At 44.9% G+C, this 26426-nt stretch overlaps 2 protein-coding genes and 1 long non-coding RNA gene across 11 annotated transcripts in view; 2 read left to right on the forward strand and 1 right to left on the reverse strand.

Annotated features, from left to right (window-relative positions):
* Positions 1 to 16499, forward strand: part of TYK2 (tyrosine kinase 2) — an 83506-nt gene extending 67007 nt beyond the window's left edge. For all 6 annotated transcript variants that reach the window (XM_084835867.1, XM_084835866.1, XM_084835864.1 and 3 more), the window contains 10 exons: positions 593 to 728; positions 3502 to 3653; positions 4447 to 4597; positions 5165 to 5262; positions 7280 to 7472; positions 8951 to 9069; positions 9368 to 9540; positions 10343 to 10460; positions 10954 to 11064; positions 12739 to 16499. In XM_084835867.1, coding sequence (XP_084691993.1) covers positions 593 to 728; positions 3502 to 3653; positions 4447 to 4597; positions 5165 to 5262; positions 7280 to 7472; positions 8951 to 9069; positions 9368 to 9540; positions 10343 to 10460; positions 10954 to 11064; positions 12739 to 12873 — 1386 coding nt within the window. In that variant the 3' untranslated portion in view covers positions 12874 to 16499. The remainder of the gene's footprint in view (positions 1 to 592; positions 729 to 3501; positions 3654 to 4446; positions 4598 to 5164; positions 5263 to 7279; positions 7473 to 8950; positions 9070 to 9367; positions 9541 to 10342; positions 10461 to 10953; positions 11065 to 12738) is intronic.
* LOC146353167 (uncharacterized) lies at positions 4792 to 25382 on the reverse strand. The gene is made up of 6 exons (XR_014788001.1): positions 24998 to 25382; positions 11313 to 11401; positions 8729 to 8865; positions 7608 to 7742; positions 7034 to 7201; positions 4792 to 5382 (listed from the first exon to the last, which is right to left on the reverse strand). It is a non-coding gene; the product is annotated as an uncharacterized LOC146353167 (long non-coding RNA).
* The window catches only part of RAVER1 (ribonucleoprotein, PTB binding 1), a 40621-nt gene continuing 39383 nt past the window's right edge, over positions 25189 to 26426 (forward strand). For all 4 annotated transcript variants that reach the window (XM_084835871.1, XM_084835872.1, XM_084835873.1 and 1 more), the window contains exon 1: positions 25189 to 25433. In XM_084835871.1, coding sequence (XP_084691997.1) covers positions 25215 to 25433 — 219 coding nt within the window. In that variant the 5' untranslated portion in view covers positions 25189 to 25214. The remainder of the gene's footprint in view (positions 25434 to 26426) is intronic.

The following is a 26426-nucleotide window of genomic DNA, read 5'->3' on the forward strand; positions in this document are numbered from 1 at the left end:
CATGCTTTTGGGCACCACCTTGAGAGACGCAGAACTGTATGCGAAAGAGCCCCATTAAGTCCCACAACCAGATAGATGAGGATCACAGGACTGGAGATGGTTATCATTGAAAAACCGTTTCAGGCCTGAACTTGTAGTTTCCAGGGTCATGGTGATCCAGCCTTAAGGCACATAATTAGATTTGCATGCTTTCTGACCCTCTTCCAAGCCTATGAGTCTCAGGCTTGAAGTGCCCAAATCAGCTGGGGCAGCAGCACTTATAGGGCAGGGCTGCTTTCTCTGCGGTATAGAAGGGGAGCTGAGGCACATACAGTAAACTATTTTGCTTACAAGGAGTTTATGGTATGGCAAAGAGTTGCAGCTGTGTTCTCTGACTACTGAACCAGAAAGCTTTCTACTTGTTGCTTAACTAGCCCCATGAGGAAGCTGAGGCACAATGGAACAATGACTGAGTTGCTTACACAGAGTTAGAGATGGAAGCTCCCTCCATTTCCTGCTATTGAGCAGAACTTTTCCTTCTGAAGTATGTCTGACATATGCGTGTCAGAAATGGGGCTTTTCACAGACTGCCGTTATGTGTTTATTTAAATAGGAAGACAAAAACCTGGTGCATGGCAACGTATGTGCCAAGAACATCCTGTTGGCCAGGAAAGGCTTGGAAGATGGCTTGCTGCCCTTCATTAAGCTCAGCGATCCTGGAGTCAGCTTCACAGTGCTCTCCCGAGAAGGTAGACCTTGCTGGTTCTCTCTTCTCATTTATCTTCGTTGGGGGTGGGTAGAGGGGATTACTTTGGACACATTGCACTGGAAGTTGTCAGCTGTGAGCCTTTTGTGTTTCTTTGTAAGGAAAGATCCCTGAACAATTGTACATCTATTGTACAGAAATATTTTTCCATATGTGAGTCTACATCAAAAATGTTGTGGGAGGGGAGGGGAGGAGCTTCCTTGGACAAGCACTTGTTAATGGCTGATCTTGTACAAATAGTGGCTCTGATTTGCTCCTGTAGAGGCAAGTGTTATTTCAGAAGAGGCCCTGGCATGCATTGCCTGCCTGCCCCAAACAAGAATGAGCATTAGAAGAATTTTGAATCTGGCATATTGTCATTCTGCCGTGAAGACTAGTTAGATACAGGGGTCACAAATGAGAACATAACATTTGCTTTGCTGGACCAGATGCTAAGGTCTGTCTCCAGCCAGAGACAGTGACCAGCCAGATGCTCCTGGAAATACCCAAGCAGAGCATGATATGGGCGGGCCATGCCCTATTAATTTCCAGTATCTGCTTCTCAGAAGTATATTGTCTCTGATTATGGGGGCAAACTAGATGTGACTGGGGCAGCCATATTTGTTTGTTCATGTCTGCCCTATTTACATATAAATGGGGGTGAGATGGGAGGGGACCTAATCTGAACTCATTCTTCTTCCACTCTTACTCCCCTGTGTTCTGCCACTTCAGGCACTTTTCCTCCCAGCCCAGCTTACTTCCCGTATTGGAGCTGAGCTGGGGAAAATGCCTAGGGTAACAGTTTAGGTACTGCTCTTTGTATAAGAATTAGACCCCCCTGCTTTTTATATGAATAGTGCAGACATTCCAATAAACATGGTTTGGCTCATGTCTAGTTTGGTCCATCAAGAAGATTCCATTTAGCTCTTGGAAAACAGGTCAAAGTCATTGATAGACCTGTTCTCTATGAATTTGTCTAATCCTAATAGCCATTCTCAGCCATCAGGTCCTGTGGCAGTGTATCCTATCAGCTGATGATATGAGGTAGTACTTCCTTCAGTTTGTCCTGAAATTAACTGCCAGCTGGTGCCATCGGGATGAGGGAATGCACAGACAATTTGTGCATGAGCCAGGTGCTTTTTTCCCCCTTCTGCTGGAACTCAGCAGACTTTTGAATGAGCAAAGATGCTTGCTTGCTTTGCAGTACTGAAAGTGTATATGAAAAGTATAGGTGAAGAAAGGTTTGAAGCAGTCCAAATACTGGCAGCCACATCCCAGACCAAATTTTAGGGAGTGCTTTCTGGTCAAGCAGAGCCTGAGCAGGACTAGACTTCAATACGTCTTGTGCAGGAGAATTTCCCAGTGGATTGTATCCCACAGGTCAGATCTGGCAAATTATTCTGCCACCCGTAATGGTAGAGGGTGTGTGGGGGAGGACACATTACTAGTTCTCACTGAAGTGGTAAGCCTGTGGCTGGGCTGTACTACTCCAGGGAGAATTTTGTGATGGGTTTTTTCCACTATTCAAGTAAGTTATTTGCACATAGAAAGCTAGAATGCTAGGGATAAGGATTTTTAGCTTAACATTATCTGTGACAGCCTCATTTTGTTTGAGGAGGGAATTGTTTTCTCTGGAAGAGCATGCCATCATGTGACACCAACTCCCCGCACCTGCAGTCTAAAATGGTACAGCTCAGACCAAAGCTTAGTGTCTTGGTACGAACTAGGCCAAAGTCCTGCTGTTGGGAGTAGGCCACTTCGCTTTGCTGCCTCTGTGCTTGACTCCAGCCAGTCTCAATACTGTAAAGGCTTTTCAGCTTCCATAAATCCCTTGAGTGACCATTAAGTAACTATCTCAGCTCATAAATTGTTCAGCAGACACCAGTCCCAAACAGAAAGTATCCCATCTCCCAAAGCAGCATGGAATGTTTCATGTGCTTATTTGTTTGTTTTGAAGACTGGGAGCAACTGATCATCTGTGACTTGCTTTAAGTGTCAGGCAGCTGCACCCTGAGCTGCATCCCTTGATAGCCTCTTTGGATTTATTCATTTTTTTAATAAGATTTCTAAGTCCCATTTGTCTTAACCAAAATACTCAAACTGACAACTAAAACAGTTCTAAAAAACAACAGAGACAACATACAAGCCAGCAGCAGCACAACTTGCTTTAAAATCTGTTCAGTCTAATTAGCAGATCTGTCCTCCATGTATTTTTCGATTCCCTTTCTTCGACTTTGTTTTACAACTACCTCCTTTGCAGTTTCCCAAGTAACAAGGCTTCACAGGCCCCTCTTCTCTTATATAGCATCCCAGAGGAATTCTATAGGAGCTGCCTGCCCGGCTTTGTCTAGTATAGTATTTTGTAACAACTAAAATAAATGTCCAGTTAAGAGCCTTACCTGGGCAACAACTACCTGGGTAGTACCTGGCAATGACGACCTGGGTCAGTCATTGCATGATGACTGCAGAGCAATTTCAGAGGCTTCATGCAGTAGCCCATACAGGTCAAAAAACCTAGTTCAATTTACACCTCCATGAAGACTGTCACTGCATAGATAAGTATTTAAACTACCTTTAGGGTGCAATCCTATGCATGGCTGTCCGGGGAATGCTGGGAGTTGTAGGACTTTTTCTGTCTAAAAATGCATAGGATTGCGCCCTTAATAACTTAGCAGAACCTGCGTTATGCATGCTAGATACTGCCTGTTGTTTGCATTCACCTATATGTTCTCCCTCAGGCAGCCACTAATTCTTGATTTCTTTTTCCACTTACAAAGAACGAGTTGACAGGATCCCATGGATTGCTCCAGAGTGTGTCAAAGATGTAAGCAACCTCAGTACAGTGGCTGACAAGTGGAGCTTTGGTACTACACTGCTAGAGATATGCTTTGATGCGGACGTGCCACTAAAAGAACGTACCCCTTCTGAGGTAGTATCTGCCTCTGCTTCCTTTTTGTCCATGTATCCCTGCAAGACCCCTGTATCTTATTGAAGGATTTAGAGCAGGTTCCTTGCAGAAATTGGTTGACCTAGTCCATAGCTTAGTGACATTTGGGGATATATTTGCTGGGCAATAAGAAACAGATGTGCAGAGAATATCAGGAGCTCTTTTGTAGGGCTGCTGTGCCAGTCTGCTACTGGGAATGGCTTACCTAGATTATAGATGTATAATTAGGGGATCTAGATTTTTGAACCAAGGAGCAGAACACATTACAAGACATAATACATACATTGAATTAGCCATTAAGCTAATATGTCATGGCTGTGAGCTGGGAAGGTCCCCAGCTGTGAACTCACTAGGTGGCTTTAGGCAAGCATCTATTCTCTCAGCCTCATTGGTGATAGGAGGATAATAATGTTTATCTGCTAATAGTGCAATCCTACACATGTCTACTCAGAAGTAAGTCTCACTGAGTTCAGTGGAGCTTACTCTGCGGTAAGCAAGTATAAGCTTAAATTGCCCTTTCAATGCTTAGTAATTACCAGGCAGAGGTATAAAATTGCTTAATTTTCATCCTATTTTCTAGCTGCAAATGTAGTTGAGATTCAGCTATGGTCTTTGAGCCATGTGTACACATATCCCATTTTAAAGCTTGTTGGTATATTGGTGAAGGCCAGCAATATCTGCAATATCTTTTTTACAAAAGGAAATAATTGAGGATTCTCCATTTGTAGCCTGACTTCAGTTTGTAACCTTTATAAATCTATTCTTCTTCCTGCAGAAAGAGCGTTTCTATGAAAAAAAACATCACCTTCCAGAACCATCTTTCAGGGAACTAGCTATGTTAATCAGCCAGTGCCTGAACTATGCTCCTGGGGAGCGGCCGTCCTTCCGGACCATCTTGCGAGATCTTACTCAACTACAGCCACACAGTAAGGATTGCAGAGGGCTCTAGGATGCTGATAACAGCAGTTCTTTGTACGATGGAATAGTGCTCCCTCCCTCAGAGTCTCACAGTGCATGCAAAGGGTTGACTGTAAACCAGATCCATTTAAGGTGTGAAAAGGGTAACAGTTTGTGGCTTCATTGCAGTTAATGAACTTGGAGTAACATGAAGACAGGGACTGTAGAAATAAAAATGTAAATCTTTTATTAACACAAACTACAGAACAAAATGTTGAATATGAAGCAGCAAGATGTAAAACTTAAGAAAAGGTCAGGTCAATGTAATATAGAACAATAGAAGAAACATACAATGTTTAGAATAACCTAGGAACCTGATACTTGGCTCTAATGGAGAACAAAAAAGTTGTGATGCAACCTGTTCCGATATTAGACTCCAATAAAGATCACTTACGACTTGCATGATATGGCTGCATTTCTGTTACCTTTTCCCTCCTCCTGAGATCATCCAGTATATTTTGCTGTTTGAGTCTATTTCCTTCTAGCTGGTGTACATTTCACTTGATGTTTCTAAATTCCTTCCTCTTTTTTTCCAGACCCCCTTGACATCACCTCTGTGAACCCTGAATTTCCTGTATCTGACCCTACTGTCTTTCAGAAGCGCTACCTGAAGAAGATCCGAGATCTGGGTGAGGTAAATTGCCTTTGTTACAAGTGAAGCATCCACTTCCTGAAATTCTTTCCAAGTAAAAACTGAAACAGACAAGCAAAATCTCCTCTTGATTTTTCCATTCCTGCACTGTACCATTTCGATCTGCAACTTGAGGATCAAAAGTTTCAGTCCTCTCCACACTTCTTTTATATTTATACATACAGAATTAGTGTATCAGGGAAAAGCTAAACAACCTTCTTCCTGACATGCTAGGTTTGTATGAGTAGGGAGTATTTTATATGGGGGACCATTCAAACATTCAATCCCGCACTTGCAACCCAGCTTAGATACAGAAGAGAGTGTGACAGGATGTTTCAGCCTTTATAATGGATGTTTGGGCACACACGCACACATGAAGTGAACACATGAAGTGTGAGGGGGATTGCGCCCATTACTAGCTACACCCCTGCCGATGTGGTCACATGTTCAATCTTAGTATGAAGGGGGCTGTGCATTTAAATATGTGCCTATGCAGGGCTCCTACATTTGAACACACCTTCACACTGACACTGAATGTACAGCTGCTGGGTAGGGCACATTGACATGGGGTGGTGGCTAGCACGTGCCATCTTGCTCTGCCCTCACACATTCATTGAATGGGGGGGGGGGCGAACACCCCTATAGTGAAAAAATTAACATTGATGCTCTATTCAGACATCATGCCAAACCAGGGTTTGTGCTAACCATAGTTTAGCACAAAGTCATGGTTTCCACTTCCAAGCTATTGGGCAAACTATAGTTTACAGCTGCTTGGCTGCTTTCATTTTCTGTCTACCTCAGTATTCTCATCTGTAGAGGCAGTACTCTCCAGAAGCAGAGCAGCAGCCGTAACCATATTTTGTCCAGACATCCCACCAACTATGGTTTATAGACCCACTTCAGACCTTGGGTTTTGATTCTTTCTTGCTGGCTGATTGGAAACCATAACTTTGTTAATTCAAGCATCAGATCAAACCATACCTAAGCTTCCATAACCATGATTTGACATGTCTGTAACATCAATCATCTTTTTTGTTTTAACAAGTTATTAACTACCTTGCTGAGAATGGGTGTAAGGCATGCTCTTTTAGATGTTCACGCCATTTTCCCTCAGTCCAGCCTGCTTATCCACTTGGTATAGTGGGCTCATCTGGCTTGACTATTCCATTGGTAGAACAATGGGCTAAATCCAATGTTGCATGAGCAGACTTACCCCTGTGCAACAGGAATTTCCCTTCCCCCATGCATGCCCCTCAATCTATCCCAGCGAGTCCTCTAACCCACTGGAGCAGATTTGGGGGGTGCACTGGGGAGGGGGAATTTGATCTGCCCAGCAGTCAGTTCCACTGGTGGGAGGACAGTGTTGGATACAACCCAGTGAGATAGGCAAAGTGAGCTCTGAAGTGGGATCACAAATAGAAAGGATCAGTTTCAGCCACAGAAAAATCTAAGACCAATAAAAGACACGAGTAGATACGTTTCCTAATACATCTTGAGGAAAAGCTTTATCAAGGGAAATGTTTATAAAAACAATACAGATTAAACATTCGAAGACAACACCCAATCTAATAAGATGTATTAAAAATACTGCAGTATCTAACTGCAATAAAATAATTAAATAATGTTTAATATCCAGAAAAGAGTTTCCTCAGTGTGTTAGGAACCATATCTATTTGTGCAGCTCTCTCTTTTTTTGTTCTTGCTGTGAAGTGGAATCTCTGGGAAGTGTTGCTTAGGTCAGACTTGGTTGTGAAATCTAGTATTTGGCTTATACCTGTGTGTTGGAAGAGCTGATTGGGATATTGGGCAAAGAGGATATTCCTTGTCTTCACATTAATTTCTGCACGGGTTCGTGGCATGGCATTGTTGCACCTGAGAATGTTCTTGACATCAGTTCTCCTTCTGAGAAAACTGTACACCCAGTCAGTACAATGAATGTTCCCTAAGAGAGAGAGATTAGGATGTTTGTCTCTTGAAATATCAGATCCAGACCTTGTTTCTTTCTCTTTCCTTCTACTAGGGTCACTTTGGCAAAGTGAGTCTGTACTGCTATGATCCCACCAATGACGGCACTGGTGAGATGGTAGCAGTGAAGTCACTGAAATCGGGCTGTAGCCAGCAGCTGCTGACCAGCTGGAAGAAGGAAATTGAGATCCTGAAGACGCTTTACCATGAGAACATTGTCAAATACAAGGGCTGCTGCAGTGAACAAGGTATGGGATCTGTTGTGTTGGCACCACGGGTTGGATGGCAGCTGGCTTAGCACAGGAGTGCCTTTTGGGGAAAGTCATACAGGCAATTACAAAAGGATCGTGTTATCTTCTGTGACATTCATTTTTCATAGTTACCTCCAGAACTCACACAGCCTGTAGAGGGTGCTGGGTTGGCATCTCCTTTTCTCCATCCCCATACCTCTTTCCTTCCAGAGTTTCTGCTTTGATGCTCAGGTCTGGGGAAATGACTGCTTGAGAAGTTTCTAGGAACTATGGGAAATGATTTGGAGAATCAGTCAGGATGAGAGAATGCCTTTGTTTTTGTTCTTCTAGGGAGAGTCAGGGTGATGACTAAAAGAACACTCTCCTGTGGAACTAATCAGGGTAGATTGATTAGAAGGGGGATTTTTCAGAGGCTGAGGATGTAAAGCCTACCAAAGAGCTATTTCTCTGCCCCACCGCATCCCTCCTGCCCATTGTATTTCAGCTTGCAGCTGTATCTGCCATGTGTGTGAGCCAATTGATATATTCTACTTGGATTCCAAGGGTCCTTTATTTCTATCCCATCTAGGCCATAGGCCTCATCTGTGGCATTGAACTAGTTGCTATCTGTCATTCTCCATTCCATGTAGCAAGAATAAGCAAATTTTTCAGGGTCAAGGGCTTGTGGGAAAGTGGTTGAGGACCAGTAGGCAAGACTGGCAGCAAGCACTAAAATCTTGAAAGGCAGCTAAGAAAGACATTACATTACTTTAAAAAGGCAAAAGTGAGCAGGGGCACCCTTTGTTTTTGTTTTCTTTCCATCCATCCATCATCCATGTATTCTCTTTCTTCTTCTTCTTCTCTTCTCTTCATTTATTCTTTCACTCACTATCACATGCTCCCCCCAACACGCTAGTAAGCCAGCCTGCTCCACTGTGCCCCAGCACCCACAAACCTGCCTGCTTATGTGCCTGCCCCCAGTCCCCTCCCACTGTTACCATCTTTTCAGCAGTACATCTTTCCAAAGAGAAGAAGTGCTCAGTGGACGCAGCAGCCTGATGCAATAGCATCCTGGATAGAACACCAAGTGGGGGCACTACCTGGCACTGTCTGTGGTTGGCCCCCTGAGCATAGCTGCAAGAGCAGCTATTAGATAACACTCTGACATCTGCACTCAGAGGGCCAACCACTGAGTCCGCCAGCTCATTATAGGGCCCATGGAGCCTATCGGCAACTTTGGCAGCCCTAGGGAGGATACAAGCACCAGCCCTTACCTTGACAATGAAGCAGGGGGAAGTATGCATTAAAATCACCAGTGGGAGGAATGTTGGGGGGTGGGGAGCTGTGACTCGGAAACCCAGTAGACTGCACACAAGAGTCCCCCAAGAGCTGCAGCTTGCCCAAACGTGCCCTATAGTATAGTAAAGAAATAACATAAATGCAACAACACTTCCTTTGGAGCAATAGAAATAATTGTCTGAATTTTTCAATTCCAGGGGAAAAGGTTGTACAACTTATCATGGAGTATGTGCCTTTGGGGAGTCTGAGGGATTATCTACCCAAACACAATGTCAGCCTGGCCCACATTCTCCTCTTTGCTCAGCAGATTTGTGAGGTAAAACCCATCACCTTTGGATGCAAAATTCATGTGGCTTCTGACCTGGTGAAAATATACATTTGTCTTGAGATTATTGTTCTTGTTCTGGAAGAGGAATGAACTCTAATGGTTAAAATAGGCTGGAGGTTTGCTTGCATGGCTGTTCCTTGGTTCAGGGAGGAGTTGTTTTTCCTAACTGGAACAGTCTAGGCTGAGATTCAGGTCTCCTGTCTTTGATTTTCAGTATAGACATCAGCTATTGGAAGCCTCCCTGGTTGCAGAGTTGGGAGAATAACCCTATATTTATTCTTTGTAGGGAATGGCTTATCTCCACTCCTTGCGGTATATTCACAGGGATCTGGCAGCCAGAAATGTACTCCTGGAGAATGAGAATGTTGTGAAGATTGGAGACTTCGGTCTTGCCAAAGCCATCCCTGAAGGACATGAGTATTATCGTGTCTGTGAAGATGGAGACAGCCCTGTCTTTTGGTAAGTAAGCGATCATAAAACTGCATGGCTTTCAAACACATGAGGGGTATGACTGCATTGTAGCTCATCCTTATAGGCACTATGCTGAAAACAAATAAAGAGGCAAAGCCTCAAAATAGGTTCTGTCTTTGGGAAGCTTCAGTCTTGAGCTAAGACAAGATGTTCTTCTGAATGACCAATAACCTCCCAAGCTCTAAAACTAAAAGCTAAAACTAAGTTTAGCTCTAACAGAACTAAGTGCCCTTCTACTGTTACCTTTACTTCCAATTGAATGTTGCCATATGTTTAACTTTTGCAGAAATGATTGACAGTCTTCTTCCTCTAGTAGCTGGAGTGAACGGCGAGTTACATGCCTCTATAGCTTAAGTAAAAGAGCACCAAAAAGGAAGCTTGAAAACAAGGGGCTCTTGTCTTATAAGCAAGAATGTCAAATGTACATCTCCTATTTGTGAGCTTTCAAAGGCACCTGACTGGCTGCTGTTGGAGACTGGAAATGTGGACTAGATGGACCTTGGTCTGATTCAGCAAGGCAATTCTTATGTTTTTATTTGCTATGATATCTCAGCAGAACTTCCATGTTCATGAGGTAACATACCCCACTGGTGTCTTCCAATTGGGATAAACAGGTGGTCATCATCTTCACATTCTGCGTGTGAGCTTTGCAGAAGCATCTATCTGGTTCCTGCTGGAAACAGGTTTCTGGACTAGATGGACCTTGCTTTGGTCCAGCAAGACAGCTTTTATGTGTGTTTTTTATTTACTATTTACCAGCTCTGTGTTCTTGTTTTATTGTGTGCTGCAGGTATGCTGTGGAGTGCCTGAAGGAGTGTAAATTTTACTATGCCTCTGATGTCTGGTCCTTTGGGGTTACTTTATATGAACTCCTGACACGCTGTGATTCTAGTCAGAGCCCTCCAGCGGTGAGTCTAATCACTGGGGATACAAGGAAGGTGGCAACACTTCCTTAGCAGTGCTGGGAATTAAGGAATCCCAGTATGTCCCTAAGACCTATGAATATCCATTGTGTTGCTTCACTTGTAGTTCAGTTGTCAAGGGTACTTTGGCCCATGCTGGCTCTGCGGCTAACTGTAATTTAGCACAAAGCTAGTGTGCACACTGAACTGTTCCCTCAATGTACACAGGGGTGTTCCAGGGTTAAAAAATACCTGCCTTGTCCTGGTATGACTCCTGTACTCCTAATGAAATGCTCCAGTATCCAGTCAAAATTATAAGAAGCTACAGTATAGTCATGCATTTGGAACTTTTCTTCTGGAAAGTCTGTGCCCTACCAGAAGGAAGAAAATTATGTACATTTTGAAGACTTTTGATGAAAAATGGAACTCATGGCCTATGGTATCTCCCCCCACCCTCCCATCAAACCACTCACTAAGAGATTTCTTTCGGTTGCCTTAGAAATTCATCGAGATGATTGGAGCAACTCAGGGCCAAATGACAGTGCTGAGGCTTATAGAGCTGTTGGATAGAGGGAAAAGGCTGCCCAGCCCAAAGGACTGTCCTTGTGAGGTGAGTCTGGTTCTCACTTGTGTCTTTGCTTTTTTCTTGCAGAACCTGTAGCCTAGGGATCTAGACATTTGACTGCATTCATGCTTTAGCCTCTGTGGGGGTGGAACAAGGAAAGCTCTCTCATGCAGTAGTTAGATGCTCCTTGAAAGAGTATGTTTCATGGCTACTACTAACGATTTAGAAACCAGAGGGTGTTGGGAAATGGTTAGGAGATGCAGATCTCTACGTGGGACAGTTAGCGGGCTTACCCCATAATGTCAACACCCTCATGTTCTCAAGTTTTCCATGAGTCATGAAATGTCTTCCTCAGCTGCTTGCTTAGTTTCTGAAAACAAAACTTGGAGAAAAAAATTGCAACCTGAACACGTAGTTTAAATATGTGCGAAGTTGAATCATACACAGTATTTTAATATTTTGACACTTGATTATATATAATTGCATATTTAGCAAGTTTCCAGCTTTGAGTTATTATAGTTTTTTTCATGCTTTCCCCAAAAGCCTATGGATAGGATGCTAAAATATCACCCTGCAATGGAAACTCTTGCTTGTTAAATGGACGTCGAACATGGCCCCCAGGTCCACTACATTCAAAATACCAACAGTCAGAATTAGCTTATTAACTTGTTACTTAACATTAACTTATGTCACTAGTGGTAATTCATTCCTAGAGCATAGGAGATCAGGGCATGAAGTCAGGTCTGTCCATGCCTAGCAGCTGAGGAGGTTGGAGAAGATGGGTAGATGCAATATCCAGTACTAATGTCTTCATGGGATGGCCTGAGCTAGAAACAGATTTGAGAAGATTTGTTAGTGTGAAGTCTTGGAAGCTAAGTGATTAGTGGGACTGTGGTCTTTGTAGGCAGGAGCCTACTTCATCTGAAGTAGTGGATTCTTGCCCACAAATCCTCTTGGCACAACCTCTTTAGTCTCAGCAAGGGATGATGCAGCACTACTTAAAGCACAATCCTGTGCATGTCTACTCAGATGTAAGCCCAGTTTTCAATGAGACTTTCTCCCAGGTATAGGATTACAGCCTTAGTCTTGTTCCTGTTCCTGCACTAGCTACAACAGGGCACAGGTCATAGTAGTCTTCCAATCCTAAAAAATGTTGACAAGCGTCTGAACATGTTACAGTCTGTCATAAGTCCTAGGTTGCTTCCTAGACATAAATAGAAAGTACTAACAATGGTTGACTTTTAATGACTGGATGAGAATGAAGTCCTTATATTACACATACATTAACGTTTTCTTAGTTTTCTATAAATGTGGCATGTGATTCCAATTGATTGTCCCTAGCTGTGGGGACTTTGTGTCTTGAGGCAGCTAATGCTGTAGAAGCCCAGAATTGGAGCTGTAAGAGAATTACAACAGCTTCTGATTGAAGCTGTTTTAGCCCACTAGTAACGGCTCTTAGAGCAGAAGCCACAGAATTGTTCACCTGTGACTCAGTGAGCTGTTCTTGTGTTTATTTTTTTAATTTATTAAATGGCTAACTCTCCCATCCTCCAAATAGTTTAGAATGAATTACATATAACTTACCCCAGTCAACTGATGGGGCCAGAGCTGCTTGGCTTTAGCTGTAGAACTGAATCATGTGCCTTCAGACCATTCTCTGAGCTAGCTTTTTCTTTTATTCTGTGTGCCTCTTTTCTAAATCTGTGCCTGTTTTCACAGATTTACCGCTTGATGAAAAACTGTTGGGAATCAGAAGCTTCATTCCGACCAGCCTTCACAAACCTTGTGCCCATCCTCAGAACCTTTCACGAAAAGTACAGGGCCCAGGCCCTCTCAGTTTTCAACATGTGTTGAGCAGGATGCAGAGATTGTCAGCCAAAGACCACACCCTTACCCACACTCTGTGTCCTGATGCTGTCTCTGAGTGTCTGGAATGCCACAGTGCCATGGAAGCTGCTTCAAAATGTCAACACGCCTTGGAACTCTTGACTCCTCCTGTTTTGTTGTTCAGAGCCAGTACAGAGAGTCAATTTTTGCCTTGTCTATTTTTTCTTTATGCGAAATGTGACGGAGCTTGGGGGAAAACCCATCCAGTTTCTCAAACAAAGGCAGAGTTATGAAATGGTGTATATTGCTGCCCCAAACCCTGGCCTGAGAAATCGGGAAAGCCATGAGACTTGGTCTGAGTGTGGGATATCACAGGTGCAGGAAACAGTGAAAGGACTGACTTCACTGCATTTTAATGGACTGTTGGGCCTGTTGGTCTGCTGCAGACAGCTTGGATTAAAAGGATACTGGGAAGGAGCCCAAGATCTTCAAGCGCAATAATCTGGCTTGCTATAGGAAACGTCTGTCTTGGATTGGGTGTGCAGCATGCAGAATATTTAGTGCTGCATCTGATTAGTAAACAGAAGGGAGGCCATCTGTCCCTTTCCTTGCAACACCTTTCCAAGGAGATAAGCTATTTCCGATACTTTTTTCAAAGTGAATGCTTTGAACTCCCAAAGATGCATGAACTGGCTTTTGTTCCCATTCACCTGGTTTCTGTGTATTTCAGAATTGCTGGGGCTCTTGCATCTCTTAGATACCACCATCCTCCACCTATAGTATAGATATCTTTACACTTCCTTTCTGGAGGAGGCCCTCTTCTGCCTTCTAGAAGTCCATTTGTGGAGCCAGATGCACCCTCAGCCGATTAGAGAGGTGAATGTCTGATCACCTGTTGTATCTCCATGGAAAAGTCTTGGGTTTGCGCCTAAAGAGCTATTCTTGCAGTCTCCAAAATGGATAAAGAAAAGGTTCTATTTTTCCAGAATACGCCCTACTGATGAGAATTCCCCCCTCCTGTTCTCTGTAAATGTTCTCAGAGCCCACCTTGCTTTCTAGATAATACAAGCAGACATTCCTCTTTTGTTGTACCAAGAACCATTTCCCAAACTATTGTTGGTTTGGAACCAGCAACCAGAAACCTCCCCACGCCTTGCTTTTGCCAACCAGAAACTAAATTTGAAGTTGGGGGGGCAGAAAGGGGCTGCCAGCCTTAAATCATACCACAATGAGAGAAGAAATGCCTTTTGTCACCTAATTTGGTTGCTATGGCCCAATAACCAAGCTTTATGTAGCAAAGTAACAGTGGTCTCTGCTGGAAGCCCACATCCTGGAAAAAAAACCCAGCTGCCTCATACATCTCAGAAGGACTGTGATGTCTCTTATCTGATTTAGGTTTTTTTTTAATGCCTTCTTGCTCTTTTTTTTAATTTCTTCTCATTCCAAATCTTCAGGTAATTCTCCATCCTCACCAAACCTGCTCTGAGGAGAGTCAGCTCCATTTTCATAGACACATTTCAGATCCCTGTTGGAGGTATTGCAGGCTCCAAATTCTGTTTATGATCTGTAGAGTGCTGCAAAGCCAGTTTGCCAGTTGCCTTCAGTACAAATTCCTCCCTTGCTAACTTGCATTCTTGTGCTTCTGTCTGTTCTCCATAATTGGGGACTGGGACTGACTGTCTTTGGCAAACCTGAGACTGCAGAAAATCGATGAGCCTGTCCCAGACCATTTCTACTTTGAGAGAGGGGTGGGGGGCAGCTGTTGACCTGCCTCTTGTGTGGCTTTTTATATCATTAAAGGATACTATAATAATTAAGTATTTCAAGTATGTTCTGAATCTCCTTTCTGAGAGGATGGAAGGAGCAATAAATGCTGATAGTTAACAATTGTTCATGCTTTAGCTGTGCTGTGAAAGCTAGTCATATGCTTGGAGCTGTGAAAGAACTTGATGCGACTGCTTATCCCTGAGTATTCTCCTAGCATTCCAGTTCACCAAAGGCTAGAAGCAATCCCTATCCTGCTTCTAGGTGGCCACTTAGTTGAGGTTGAACGAGGATGATTAAGAGGAAGGGAATGCATGAGGAGCCAGGAGCCTCCTTGGGGTTAGTGTCCATTTTTATCCAGGCTAAGACTTTGACTTCTTGGCTCATGTCCGGATTGATGCACAGCTCTGAGAGTACCAAATGTCCAAAACTGAAGGGGGTGGGATTGTCTTGAAATGCTTAGTGCTGAGCATTTATTCTCTGGGGCTTTGATCTGCCAAATGCCTACCAAAGAAGTTGAGAACAAATACAGATGTGCATAACTTTTAATACTGTTTGGATTTTTGGAAAGGGCAGCTTGCAACCCTAATACCATCCTAGACATACTGACACAAAACTTCGGTAGACCTATTTTGACTGCTGTCTCAGTCACTCAACAGAGTTTGGCAGCATATAGCATTGGATGAGCATAGTTTCCCAACTCTTTCAGCGCAAGGGCCAAATTCATGTCGGAATAGTTTGAAAACTGTAAGTGCACTGGCTGTTTTTCTCGAGTAGGGGTTGAGGCATGGGTAAAGCCAGTCAAATGTACCTATCATGATCTTCCACAAGAAAGGTAAGAGCCACTGAATTTCTGTCCTCTCCCATGCCTGGCAGACATAGATCAGGACTGAGAAAATTGTGAAATTAGTTCTGGGAGCCTAAGGGAGCTGTGCAGCACATTCTTTTGCATGCTTACTTGGAAGTAAGTCTTACTGGGTGTTCATGTACATAGGATTGTAAGATTTGTTTTGGTTGAACAGCATCTCTCCTCCCCCATGGTGCATGGCGAATAACTTTTGCTGTTGGAAATAGTTTAAAAAGCAGTTTGCAATGTATTGTGGGGTTAACTCTTTTTAAAAAGTCAAATCTTCCACTGTGCTAACATAAACCCTTTCCATGAGCCCAAGCAGCTCCTTGAATCCTGACCCTGATATTTTTAAGTGTTTACAGCATGAAGAGGAGGAGGTGGTTATAACTTGGACTGTAATTCTATAAAGACTTGCATTTCTTTTCAAGTCTATGGGACCACTTAGCATAAAAGACAAAGAGGTGTTTACAAAACTCATGGTGTTAATCACTTTTATTTTGGAGGACTGCATGTACAGATGTTGGTAAACTTGTGCTATTGGCCTTAAAACTAGTCTTTCCCTCCCCTTTACATTTTATTTTGGGGTACAGAATTGCACCCTGAGCCTGCACTCCCTGTCTCTGGAGTGTGGAACAATGCCACCTGTCTTAGCTGAAAAGTTATCTTTGGCCTACAGAGCTAAACTGGAAAGCTTCACAGCATTGTGCCTTTTGCATCTGGAACTGCACTGAAGATTGGAGGCAAGGACTTCTCCCTCCACAGAAGCATGGGCAAGCTTCAGCTCAGCCTCCCTTGCTTTTTCTGTGTCCAAAGCTGCTGTACTTGTGTGTGTGTGTGTGTGTGTGTGCGTGCACACGTGTAGAGAGAGCGTGTGTACATGGGTGGAGAGACAGTGCAGAGAGTTCTCTGTTGGAAACCTTGCTCTAATGTGAATGTGCTCTTGTGCTAGTTGAGCTAGCAGCAGCTAGACTAATCAACTACATGTAATATCCTGGTAATGTGCTTTAAATTTTCTTCAAATAAACATTATGGAACTTTTAATGGGTCTGTGGAGTCTTGATTACTATAGACTGTTTCTAAAACATTTACTGGTGTTAGAAAACTACTATCTAGAATACATAGCCAAAGTAGAGCTTATAATTTTGTTTATGGTGTCATCAATGTACAAAAACAGAGGGGTTAAATTCAATATTAAAGTAAGTCTATTGAAATTTATCCTATTAATTTTGCTGCAGTGAATGAAACAGGCTGGAGGTCTGCTAGAGCGCAAATGGCATAAGGCTTGAAGCGAAGATGACCGAGCATGCTCTGGAGCACACAATCGTGTGGCGGTGTAGGCAGCAAAGAAGGCTTATTTTGCTGCCTCCATTGCATCCTCGAGTAGCTGTCCGGCACAATTCATCCAGGTGGTCCAGAGCTGTTAATACCTTCCCCAGCAAATGAGGACCCACTGTGACCTTTTTGCATCACACTTTGAGGACAAAATCACTTGTCTCCACAGCAAACGTGACGCTGTTGTTATCACAGTTCCAGCCAAGGTGTCTAATGCCACCATCTGCCTGATTTTGTGGGATCAGTTCCAGTTCCTGTGGCCTGAACTAGGTGCTTGCAGCAATGTGACCAACCACATGCCCCCTCGATCCCTGCCCCTCTTGGCTAATAAAAGCTAGCCAAGGAAATATGACTGGGTGGGTCCAGGGAGTGAAAAATGCTTCCCTGTGGGAAGGGGTGGTCCCTGCTGACCTTAAGGAGGCAGTAGTGCAGCCACTCCTGAAGAAGCCCACTCTGGACCCAATGGTATTAGACAATTACTGCCCAGTCGCAAATACAGTATCCCTTTCTTAGGGAAGATACTTGAGAGGGTTGTGATGGAGCAACTGGTCTTGGAGGATACTGATTATCTAGACCTATTCCAGTCTGGGTTTTGATCTGGCTATGGGACTGAATCAGCCTTGGTCAACCTGATGGATGACCTTTAGCGAGAGGGATGGGGGAGTGCAACCCTGCTAATTCTGCTCCATCTCTCATTGGTTTTTGTTACTATCAACCATGGTATATGGGGCTACTATGGCTTAGTGGTTAAGACGCTGAACTGCAGACCGGAAGGTTGGCAGGACAGCAGTTCGAGACCCGAGTGCTGCGTGACCGAGTGAGCTCCCATCTTCAGTCCCAGCTTCTGCCAACCTAGCAGTTTGAAAGCAAGAAATTGCAAGTAGATAAATAGGTACCGCTTCGGCGGGAAAGGTAACAGCGTTCCGTGCACCTCGGTGTTCAGTCATGCCGGCCACATGACCACGGAAGTGTCTTCGGACAGCGCTGGCTCTTCAGCTTAGAAATGGAGATGAGCACCACACCCTAGAGTCGGACACGACTGGTTGGGGACACCTTTTTACCATGGTATTCTCCAGGATCAACTCAGCTTCATTTGGCGACTTCTGTTTGTGGATAAAGGGAGTATTTCCTGACAGAATTCAGATCTGTGAAAACTGTTGTGGAGATAGTAAAGAATGATAAATGGGGTGGGAAGAGAGAATTGCAAGGAAGAGTATTATATGAAAAATGGATGCCAGGATTAGAAGAGATGGAAATGCCAACAGAACAACTGGATGGGAAAGGAAGAGGGTGAAGAAAGGTAGAAGAGATAGAGAAGAAAAGGCTGCATTTTGAAGGATTTTTCTCAGACAGTGAGGAATTGTCCAGCTGTTTTTTCTTGAGCAAATCCCCTGGGGTGGGAGAGACTTCAAACAACCCATTCTCATTCTCTTATAAAAACAAATGGGGCAGGATAGAGTATAGGTACAGAAATAGAAAATGAAGAAATCTCCATACCCAAAGAAACGTGGGGGTGATTGGGGAGAGAACTGCTGGAGGCAAGATGATACTCAGAACCAGAAACCATATTACATTACATGGCACCTTTCAAGAAGATAGCCATCCTACCACTCAGAAAGTCATTCTGAAGTCTGCCTATAAGGTAGGCTTAGCAACCTCAGCTAGAGAGGTTGTTAACACAACAACCCAGAGTAACATTCTATTATGTGTTATGTGAACCCAGCTGTGCTAATAAACCATGATTTGTTAACCATGAATAACCCACAAAGAGAACCCATGGTTTGTTGTTGGGTTGTGAACTCTGGGTTGTTCATATTTATCAAACTATGGTTTGTTAGCATGGCTGGGTTCACACAACAGCCCACGATTCAACAACAACCCATACTGTGGGTTGTTGTGTTGTGTGAACCCAGTGATAATCTTTAGTAGCTGCTGTTGATGATGAAAGCAAGCTGGGCTGGGATTGAAATGAGGAAAAACTGAAGGAGGAGGTAAGAACCGGGCACCTGCTGCTGCTGGCAGTCTATCTTGACAATGGAAAGGGTGTTGAGAATGGTATATGCGAAGCCGCACTAGGAGTGTAGTGACCAGATCTTCTATATATTAGAAGCCGTAGGAGGAGAAACCAGCTTTCCACTCCATGCTTCAGCAGCCCCAGTGCCTATCATCAGGCCCAATTGTTAAGATCTATCAGTGGGTACTACACATGATGGTTAGGTTAGGTAGCAGGCCCTTTTTAGACCGATTTTCAGTGGCTTCAGCTTTTTCTTTTCTTTTTGCAGCTTGCTTCATGAATCACATAAAGCATACTGAAGGTTTACATAATACAGACACATTAGTTGAAGGCAGAAATTTAACCAGAAATGGGGCCTATAGGTATAGTAAGAAAAATGGGCATGATAAATCAGCAAGAAACGGCAAACAGCTAAACAAAAGTAGTGTCATAGGTTTACATTAACTGTACATAAGTCTGGTTAAAAAAAATTAACATTTTAAAAATCCTGCTAGGTGCCTATGTGCTTGTCAGTGTAGGTGCCTATACTATACTGCCTGTTCATGGGCTTCCCATGAACATCTGGCTGGCCATTGTGCAAACTGAATGCTGGATTAGATGGCCTTTGGTCTGATCCAGCAGGGCTGCTCTTGCATTTATATTTTCCCTGTAAGGAAAAGGGCTGAGATTCCAATCTTAGACCCACTTACGTGTGATCAACAGGGCTTATTACTTTAAATAAACAGGCATAGGATTGTGCTGTAAATTTCTCTGTCACACACACAGTAGGGGCAAAATAGCTATCAAATGCAAGAGATAATTTTAAGGTTGTGATGTCTCCATGCAAAGCTCTGGAGGCATTGCTAAGCACTTAAAATATTTGGTGCCCATAACTATAGGGCACAAATCCGCATAAAAGATGCATATATTCATACACACACACATATAAATAATTACTAGGATTTATTTAAATTTCACAGAATTCAAAGGCAGTCAGTTAAGTTCTCATCCAAATCACCTTAAATGCTTCAATTAACTTGCAACCCACCACAGATCATCCCAAATCAGTCGTTCCTGTTCAAGTACAATTCATTTGCAATGGTGCGGGGAAAAAAATGTAAAAAGGGACTAGTAGTTTTTTTCATGAGCCCTCCCCCCTCATTCTCTCTCTCTCACACACACACACACACATGCCTGGTTTGCACATAACGACAACCCAGAGTATGGGTTGAATATACAGTCAGGGCCAGAAATATTGGAACAAGGATGACTGTTTTGGCAGTTGGCCTCTGTACACCACCACACTGAAGTTGAAAGGAAACATACCCAGATGGGAGCGAAGTCAGGACTTCCAGCTGTAATTCAAGGGGGTTGACAAAAGTGGGGCACTAACCATTCAGGATGGACAGCCAGTGGCATACACACACACCCATCATTGGTGGCTCATAAGTAATGGAACAAATGGCTGACAAGCAGCTGCATGGCCAGGTGTGGCCTGTTTCCTGGGTGACCAATCAAGCAGGTTAAAGGCCTGGAGGTGGTTCTGAGTGTTACATTTGCATTTGGTAGCTGTTCACTGGAACTCCCAACATGAGGCCCAAAGAGGTGTCCATGTGAGTGAAGGAGGCCATCATTAGGCTGAGGAAACAAAATAAACCCATCAGAGAGATAGCAAAAACAGTGGGAGTGGCCAATACAACTGTTTGGAACATCCTGAAATAGAAGGAATTAACTGGCAAGCTCAGCAACAGCAAAAGGCCTGGAAGACCACGGAAGACAGCTAAAGGGGATGACCGCAGAATTCTGCTCATGGTGAAAAGGAACCCTTTCACAACATCTAGCCAGGTCAAGAACGCTCTTGCGGAGGTAGACATGCCATTGCCAACATCTACAGTCAAGAGACGGCTTCATGAATGTAAATACAGAGGCTTCACAACAAGGTGCAAATCACTGGTTATGCTCAAGAACCGAAAGGCCAGATTAGCCTTTGCCAGCAAACACCTAAAAAAGCCTGCCCAGTTCTGGAATAAGATTCTTTAGACTGATGAAACCAAGATTAACTTGTATCAGAATGATGGGAAGAGAAAAGTACGGAGAAGGAAAGGAACAGCTCATGATCCAAAGCATGCCACATCATCTGTCAAACATGGTGGAGGCAGTATTATGGCATGGGCATGTAGTGACCCAATGGAACCGGGTCACTGGTGTTTATTGATGACCTGATTGCTGATAAAAGCAGCAGGATGAATTCTGAAGTGTATAGGGCTATACTTTCTGCTCAGATTCAGCCGAATGCTGCCAAACTGATAGGACACCGCTTCATATTGCAGATGGATAATGACCCAAAACATACAGCAAAAGCTACCCAAGAGTTTCTCAAGGCAAAGAAGTGGGATGTTCTTCAATGGCCAAGTCCATCACCTGATCTCAACCCAATAGAGCATGCTTTTCACTTACTGAAGACAAGACTGAAGGCAGAAAGACCCACAAACAAGTAGCAGCTGAAGGCAGCTGCAGTAAAGGCCTGGCAAAGCCTCTCGAGGGAGGAAACTCAGCATTTGGTCATGTCCATGGGTTCCAGACTTGAGGCAGTCATTGACTGCAAAGGATTTTCATCCAGGTATTAAAGGCGATCCTTCAGTTTGAAATGATGTTGGTTTGTTCCATTACGTATGAGCCACCAATGATGGGTGTGTGTGTATGCCACTGGCTGTCCTTCCTGAATGGTTAGTGCCCCACTTTTGTCAAACCCCTTGAATTACAGCTGGAAGTCCTGACTTCGCTCCCATCTGGGTGTGTTTCCTTTCAACTTCAATGTGGTGGTGTACAGAGGCCAATTGCCAAAACAGTTATCCTTGCTCCAATATTTCTGGCCCTGACTGTAGGGTGTCACTGAATCATGGGTTGTCACTACACACAAACCCTGCACTATGGTTTAACTATGGGTTATCAACCATGAACAATCCAGATTGAGGGTTATTTAATCTACAATGAGCTGTGGCATGTGCCAGCAACATTTTGAATATGCAACCTTCACTCAGGTTGTCATGTGCACTCGGCCTGAGGGTTATTTGAGGGTTAAATAACCCTCACATGACCCTTGGTTTGTTGTTGGGTTATGCAAGGGTTTTTCAACCCTCAGTGGCCAGGTTCATATGACAATGCAATCCCCAAGCTGGGTTTGCATATTCAAAATGCATCCAGCCTGCCTCTGAGCTTATCATGCGTTAATATAACTCATGGTGAGCTGGCCGTGGCATACAAAGTGGCCCAAAGAGAACTCATGGTTTATTGCTGGGATGTGAACTCTAGGTTTATGATTAACAATTAAGCCATAGTGCAGGGTTCACTTGTAACAATCCACGATTCAACCCGTACCCTGGGTTGTTGTTACATGTGAACCAACCAGTTCAACCTTACCTAAAAGTTCAGATGGCTGATCCAAAAGCAAGCCAAATCAAGAGATCATCTCCATTGTTTTCCCATTTCCCACCCAGATCCTGCTCCAAAATTTAAACAATTCTCCTTCAATTAATGACTCCATTCATCAATAATTATTACCTCATAAATTACATTCAAAATCAAGTAAGTCATGTACAATTCTGTCAAATTCAGGAGGTGTGAGGTATGGAGGGTGGGGCAGAAAAGGTTGAGCGGGAGTGGGGAACCTTAGGCCCAGGGACCAAATCTGGCCATCCAAGGTTCCCCAGCTCCACCAAATATTTGGTGGTTTCTCAGCTTTTGTGTAGTTTTTCCCTGCTGTAAAAGGCTGAAATGCCTCTCATGAGGCTGAGTTACTGGCAGGTTAAGCTTTAAGATATAATATGCTAGCATTTTTGGCTGCACCCCTTTTGTGTATGGCTCCACCCCTTTTGTCTTCCGCCCCAGCCACCACTGGAGTGTAGCTCCCAAGAGCTTCTACGGAATAGAATTTGGCCCCTGAGCTGAAAGAGGTTCCCCACCTCTGAGGTAGAGGAAAGGGGCAAGGAAGATTAGAAAGAGTAGAGGGGAAGGAAGGAACAGGCAGATTTGAGGGTGGACATCAGAAGGAAGGGAAGGAGCAATGATTGAATAGCATGTCAGAGGGAGCCTAGAAAGAAGATGGGGGAAGAGATGGCAGGGGGATCTGATGGGATCTGAGCTAGCAGTGACTGGCCAAGAAAGAGATCTTGGGGCTGTGGTGAACAGCTTGATGAAAATGTCAAGCCAGTGTGCAGCCGCTGTAAAAAAGGTAAACTCCATGTTAGGCATAATTACGAAAGGAATTGAGAATAAAACTGCCAACATCATACTACCCTTATACGAAGCTATGGTGTGACCATACTTTGAATACTGTGTACAGTTCTGGTCACCACACCTAAAAAAGGATATTGTACAGCTGGAAAAAGTGCAGGAAAGGGCAACTAAAATGATCAAGGGGCTGGAGCATCTCCCCTATGAGAGAAGGTTACAAAAGCTGGGATTGTTTAGCTTAGAAAAAAGGAGGGTAAGAGGAGACAGAGGTGTACACAACTATGCATGGTGTGGAGAATGTGGATAGGGAGACATTTTTCTCCCTCTCTCAAAATACTAGAACCCAGGATCACCCCATGAAGCTGATTAATGGGAGATTCCAGACAGATAAAAGGAAGTATTGCCTCACACAGCACATCATTAAACTGTGGAATTCACTACCACAAGATATAGTGATGGCCACCAATTTGGATGGCTTTAAAAAAGGGTTAGAAAAATTCCTGGAGAAGGCTATCAATGGTCCTGATGCCTCTATGCTTTGTCCAGTAATCAGAGGCACCAGTTGCTGGGGAACATGGGTGGGATGGTGCTGTTGCACTCGTGTCCTGCTTGTGGGTTTCCCATGGGCAGCTGGTTGGCCACTGCATGAGCAGAATGCTGGACTGTATTGGTCTGATCCAGCAGGGCTTTTATGTTTTTAGGCAGCGGGTGGTAGACAGATGGCTCTCTCCCTTTCTCTGCTCTGCAGTTTCTGAGGTTGTCTCTTTCTGTGATGGGGACTTGTGACTCCCCCCCCCCCCGAAACCCTACCACATACATATGGTGGACTTTGTCCCCTACCACACAGGCAGATACAAGCAGACTTGGCTAAGAAGTCTCACATTTAGTAACAAAGTTCTATGCACAATATAGGTCAGGAAGAGACATAAATTTCAGGTGGAACCATACCACAAAGGCACAAGCTCAGGAACTATAGAGAATGATCTCCTGGCCAGACAGTTTAACCTTTTAGGAGGGCAGTAAACACATTCCCGCCCACCCCCCTTTTCTCTCTCTCTCTTCAGGAGGAAAATTGCCCCACCCCATGCAATTAAGCTTAGAAAAAAAAGCTTCCATTAGCACTAACAGAATAGGGGTTCTCCTCCTAGGCTGAATACCCATGAAAAAGGGGGGGGGGGACTTTGAAGGGCCACAGTGTGGAAGGAAGGGAGAGTTAACCTGTCTTCCCTGACTGCTATTCCTAAGGAAACGCACGCGCACACCACTGGAACTGTGGAAAAAGCTCCCATTGGCACCAATGGAAGGGCTTTTTCGAAGCTTAATTGCCATGCATGGCGGGGGGGAGAGAGTAGCAGAATGCTACTCTCCCCCCCCCCATTGCTGTGGGTGTTGCAGCATTGGGGAAAGAAAAGGAGGGTTAATCTTTTCCCCCCCAGCTGTAATCCCCCTTGAAAATTGCCCCTTGCATGGCAACTACGCTGAGAGAAAACTTCCATTGGTGTCAATGGACGCTCTGGGGAATAGATTCCCCCTATGGGCCCAGGCCGCCTAAATGAACACTAAATAAAAACACGGACTTCTTTGTAACAGTGCCGAATATTGGGCTGCTGCAGAGTTCTACTTTCAATTACTTTTCGCACATAACTATGCTTGGGGCAGCAGTCCATTACGGATACGCGGCACCAGAGGAGGAGGAGGAGGGAGGGGGCGTGCACTATCCCAAACAAGTATCTCTTTCTCCCCCCCCCCCCGGACCCCCGTGGAAATGATAACCGAACCATAAACGGGAAGTTAAAATAAGGCTGCAGCCCTGATCGTGCTTCCTCGAAATGGCATCAACAAACCAATGGGGCGTGAAAGAGAATATGGTTAGGGTGATTTCTCGCTCAGAAATCTAAGATGTGGCACAAAGCCGCCCGAAAAGCTCTTCGGCACTTTTGCGGCTCCCCCTAGACGCCGCCGCTCCTGCCGAGACGTACCCCGAGGTCTAAGCAGCCAATCCCTCCGCTCCGCGCGGCAAAGGGTTAATTCGCACGGCCCCGTCTCATTGGGCGACTCGTCCAACGGTCATCCGGGCGATGGGCGGAGTCCTTCTGGACCAATGGGCTGCTGCCGTAGCGCCGCCGCCGCCACCGCCGCTCTTTCCCGCCTCTCGCTGGTCTTAGCCTGAGAGGAGGAGGGTAGCGGGCTCCCAAGATGGCGGCGGTAGCGGCTGCGGCTGGGCTCTCCGCGGGGGTGGCCGCCGCTGCCGGGTCGGCGCCCAGCCCGGACGAAGGCTCGGCTAACGCCCCTGAGGAAGAGCTGCCGCCCCTGGAGCCGGCAGAGGCCGGGAGCCGCCTGGAGAGGAGCGCCCGGCAGTTCCGTAACCGACGCAAGGTGCTCATTCGGGGGCTGCCTGCCGACGTCGCCAACCAGGTAAGGCGGGGCGGGGCGGGGCGGGGCGGGGCGCGTGGCGGGTCCGGCCCTCGCGGCGGGCGAGGGCAGCGGAGCAAGCCCGCTGATGGCGCGGGTGGCGACCTCTCTTCGTGCCTGATCCCCCGGCGCTGGCGAAGAACGCGCGTAGTTAAACCGGGCTGAAGGATTCCGCGGGACCGCTCCTTCTGCCTCGTCTCCACACGGGCGTGCGGCTTCTTTTTCCCTTCTGCCTGGGGAAGAGTTCTAGCGGGCTCCCGAGCTTGCGCGCTGCGTCTCTTGCAGCGGGCTTCAGCCCCGGCAAGGTCACGCCGCAGTGTATCTGTTCGCTTTTAAGACGTTGCGGGGCTCTTCGTTTTTGCCGTGCTTGCTGTGCGCTCTTTCGGGCTTGTTTTATTTCGTACAGCTGGAAGTAAAGCGAAGAGCCCTGTGGCAGCCTTAACGCCCAGCAGAATCTGCGGACTAGGAGGCACTTCCTCAGTTGTATGGAGTGTTGTCCTCGGCTGAAGATGGTGCATCTGTTAGCACCCATATGCACAGAGAAGAGAGACGGTTATAAACAGTGTGTCTAAAAGGCCCTGAAGTGCAGGGGGTATGAGTAAGTCTCTGATATTTCTATGCAGAGTCTACAGTTATGGAAGATAACAGTGACCTGATTACGAGTGACTGCTGTTGTGAATGGCTCACTATTACCTTGTATGCATTTGGACTCCGTGTAGAACTGTGACACACCTTCTTTTATTTCTTTGTACCTTATAGCGTTTTGGCTTCAGTGTTCACACTTACTTCCTCTATAGCTGTCACCTGCCAATTGAGTAACAAGTGGTGTATCCGCTGAAGTGACTTCTAATCCATGAAAACGTGTGTAATAATAAATCTGTTGGCACTTGACGTGCTGCCGGACTCTTGTTTTAATGCTGCAGCAGACTAACACACCAATTTCTCTGGAATGTGATATTTTTCCGTATTTGTTACATACCCCGTCACACCCAGATT

The sequence above is a fragment of the Heloderma suspectum genome, chromosome 2, assembly GCF_057233095.1.
Source record: "Heloderma suspectum isolate Gila_16-S chromosome 2, 16-S_ref, whole genome shotgun sequence".
Classification (NCBI taxonomy): domain Eukaryota; kingdom Metazoa; phylum Chordata; class Lepidosauria; order Squamata; family Helodermatidae; genus Heloderma; species Heloderma suspectum.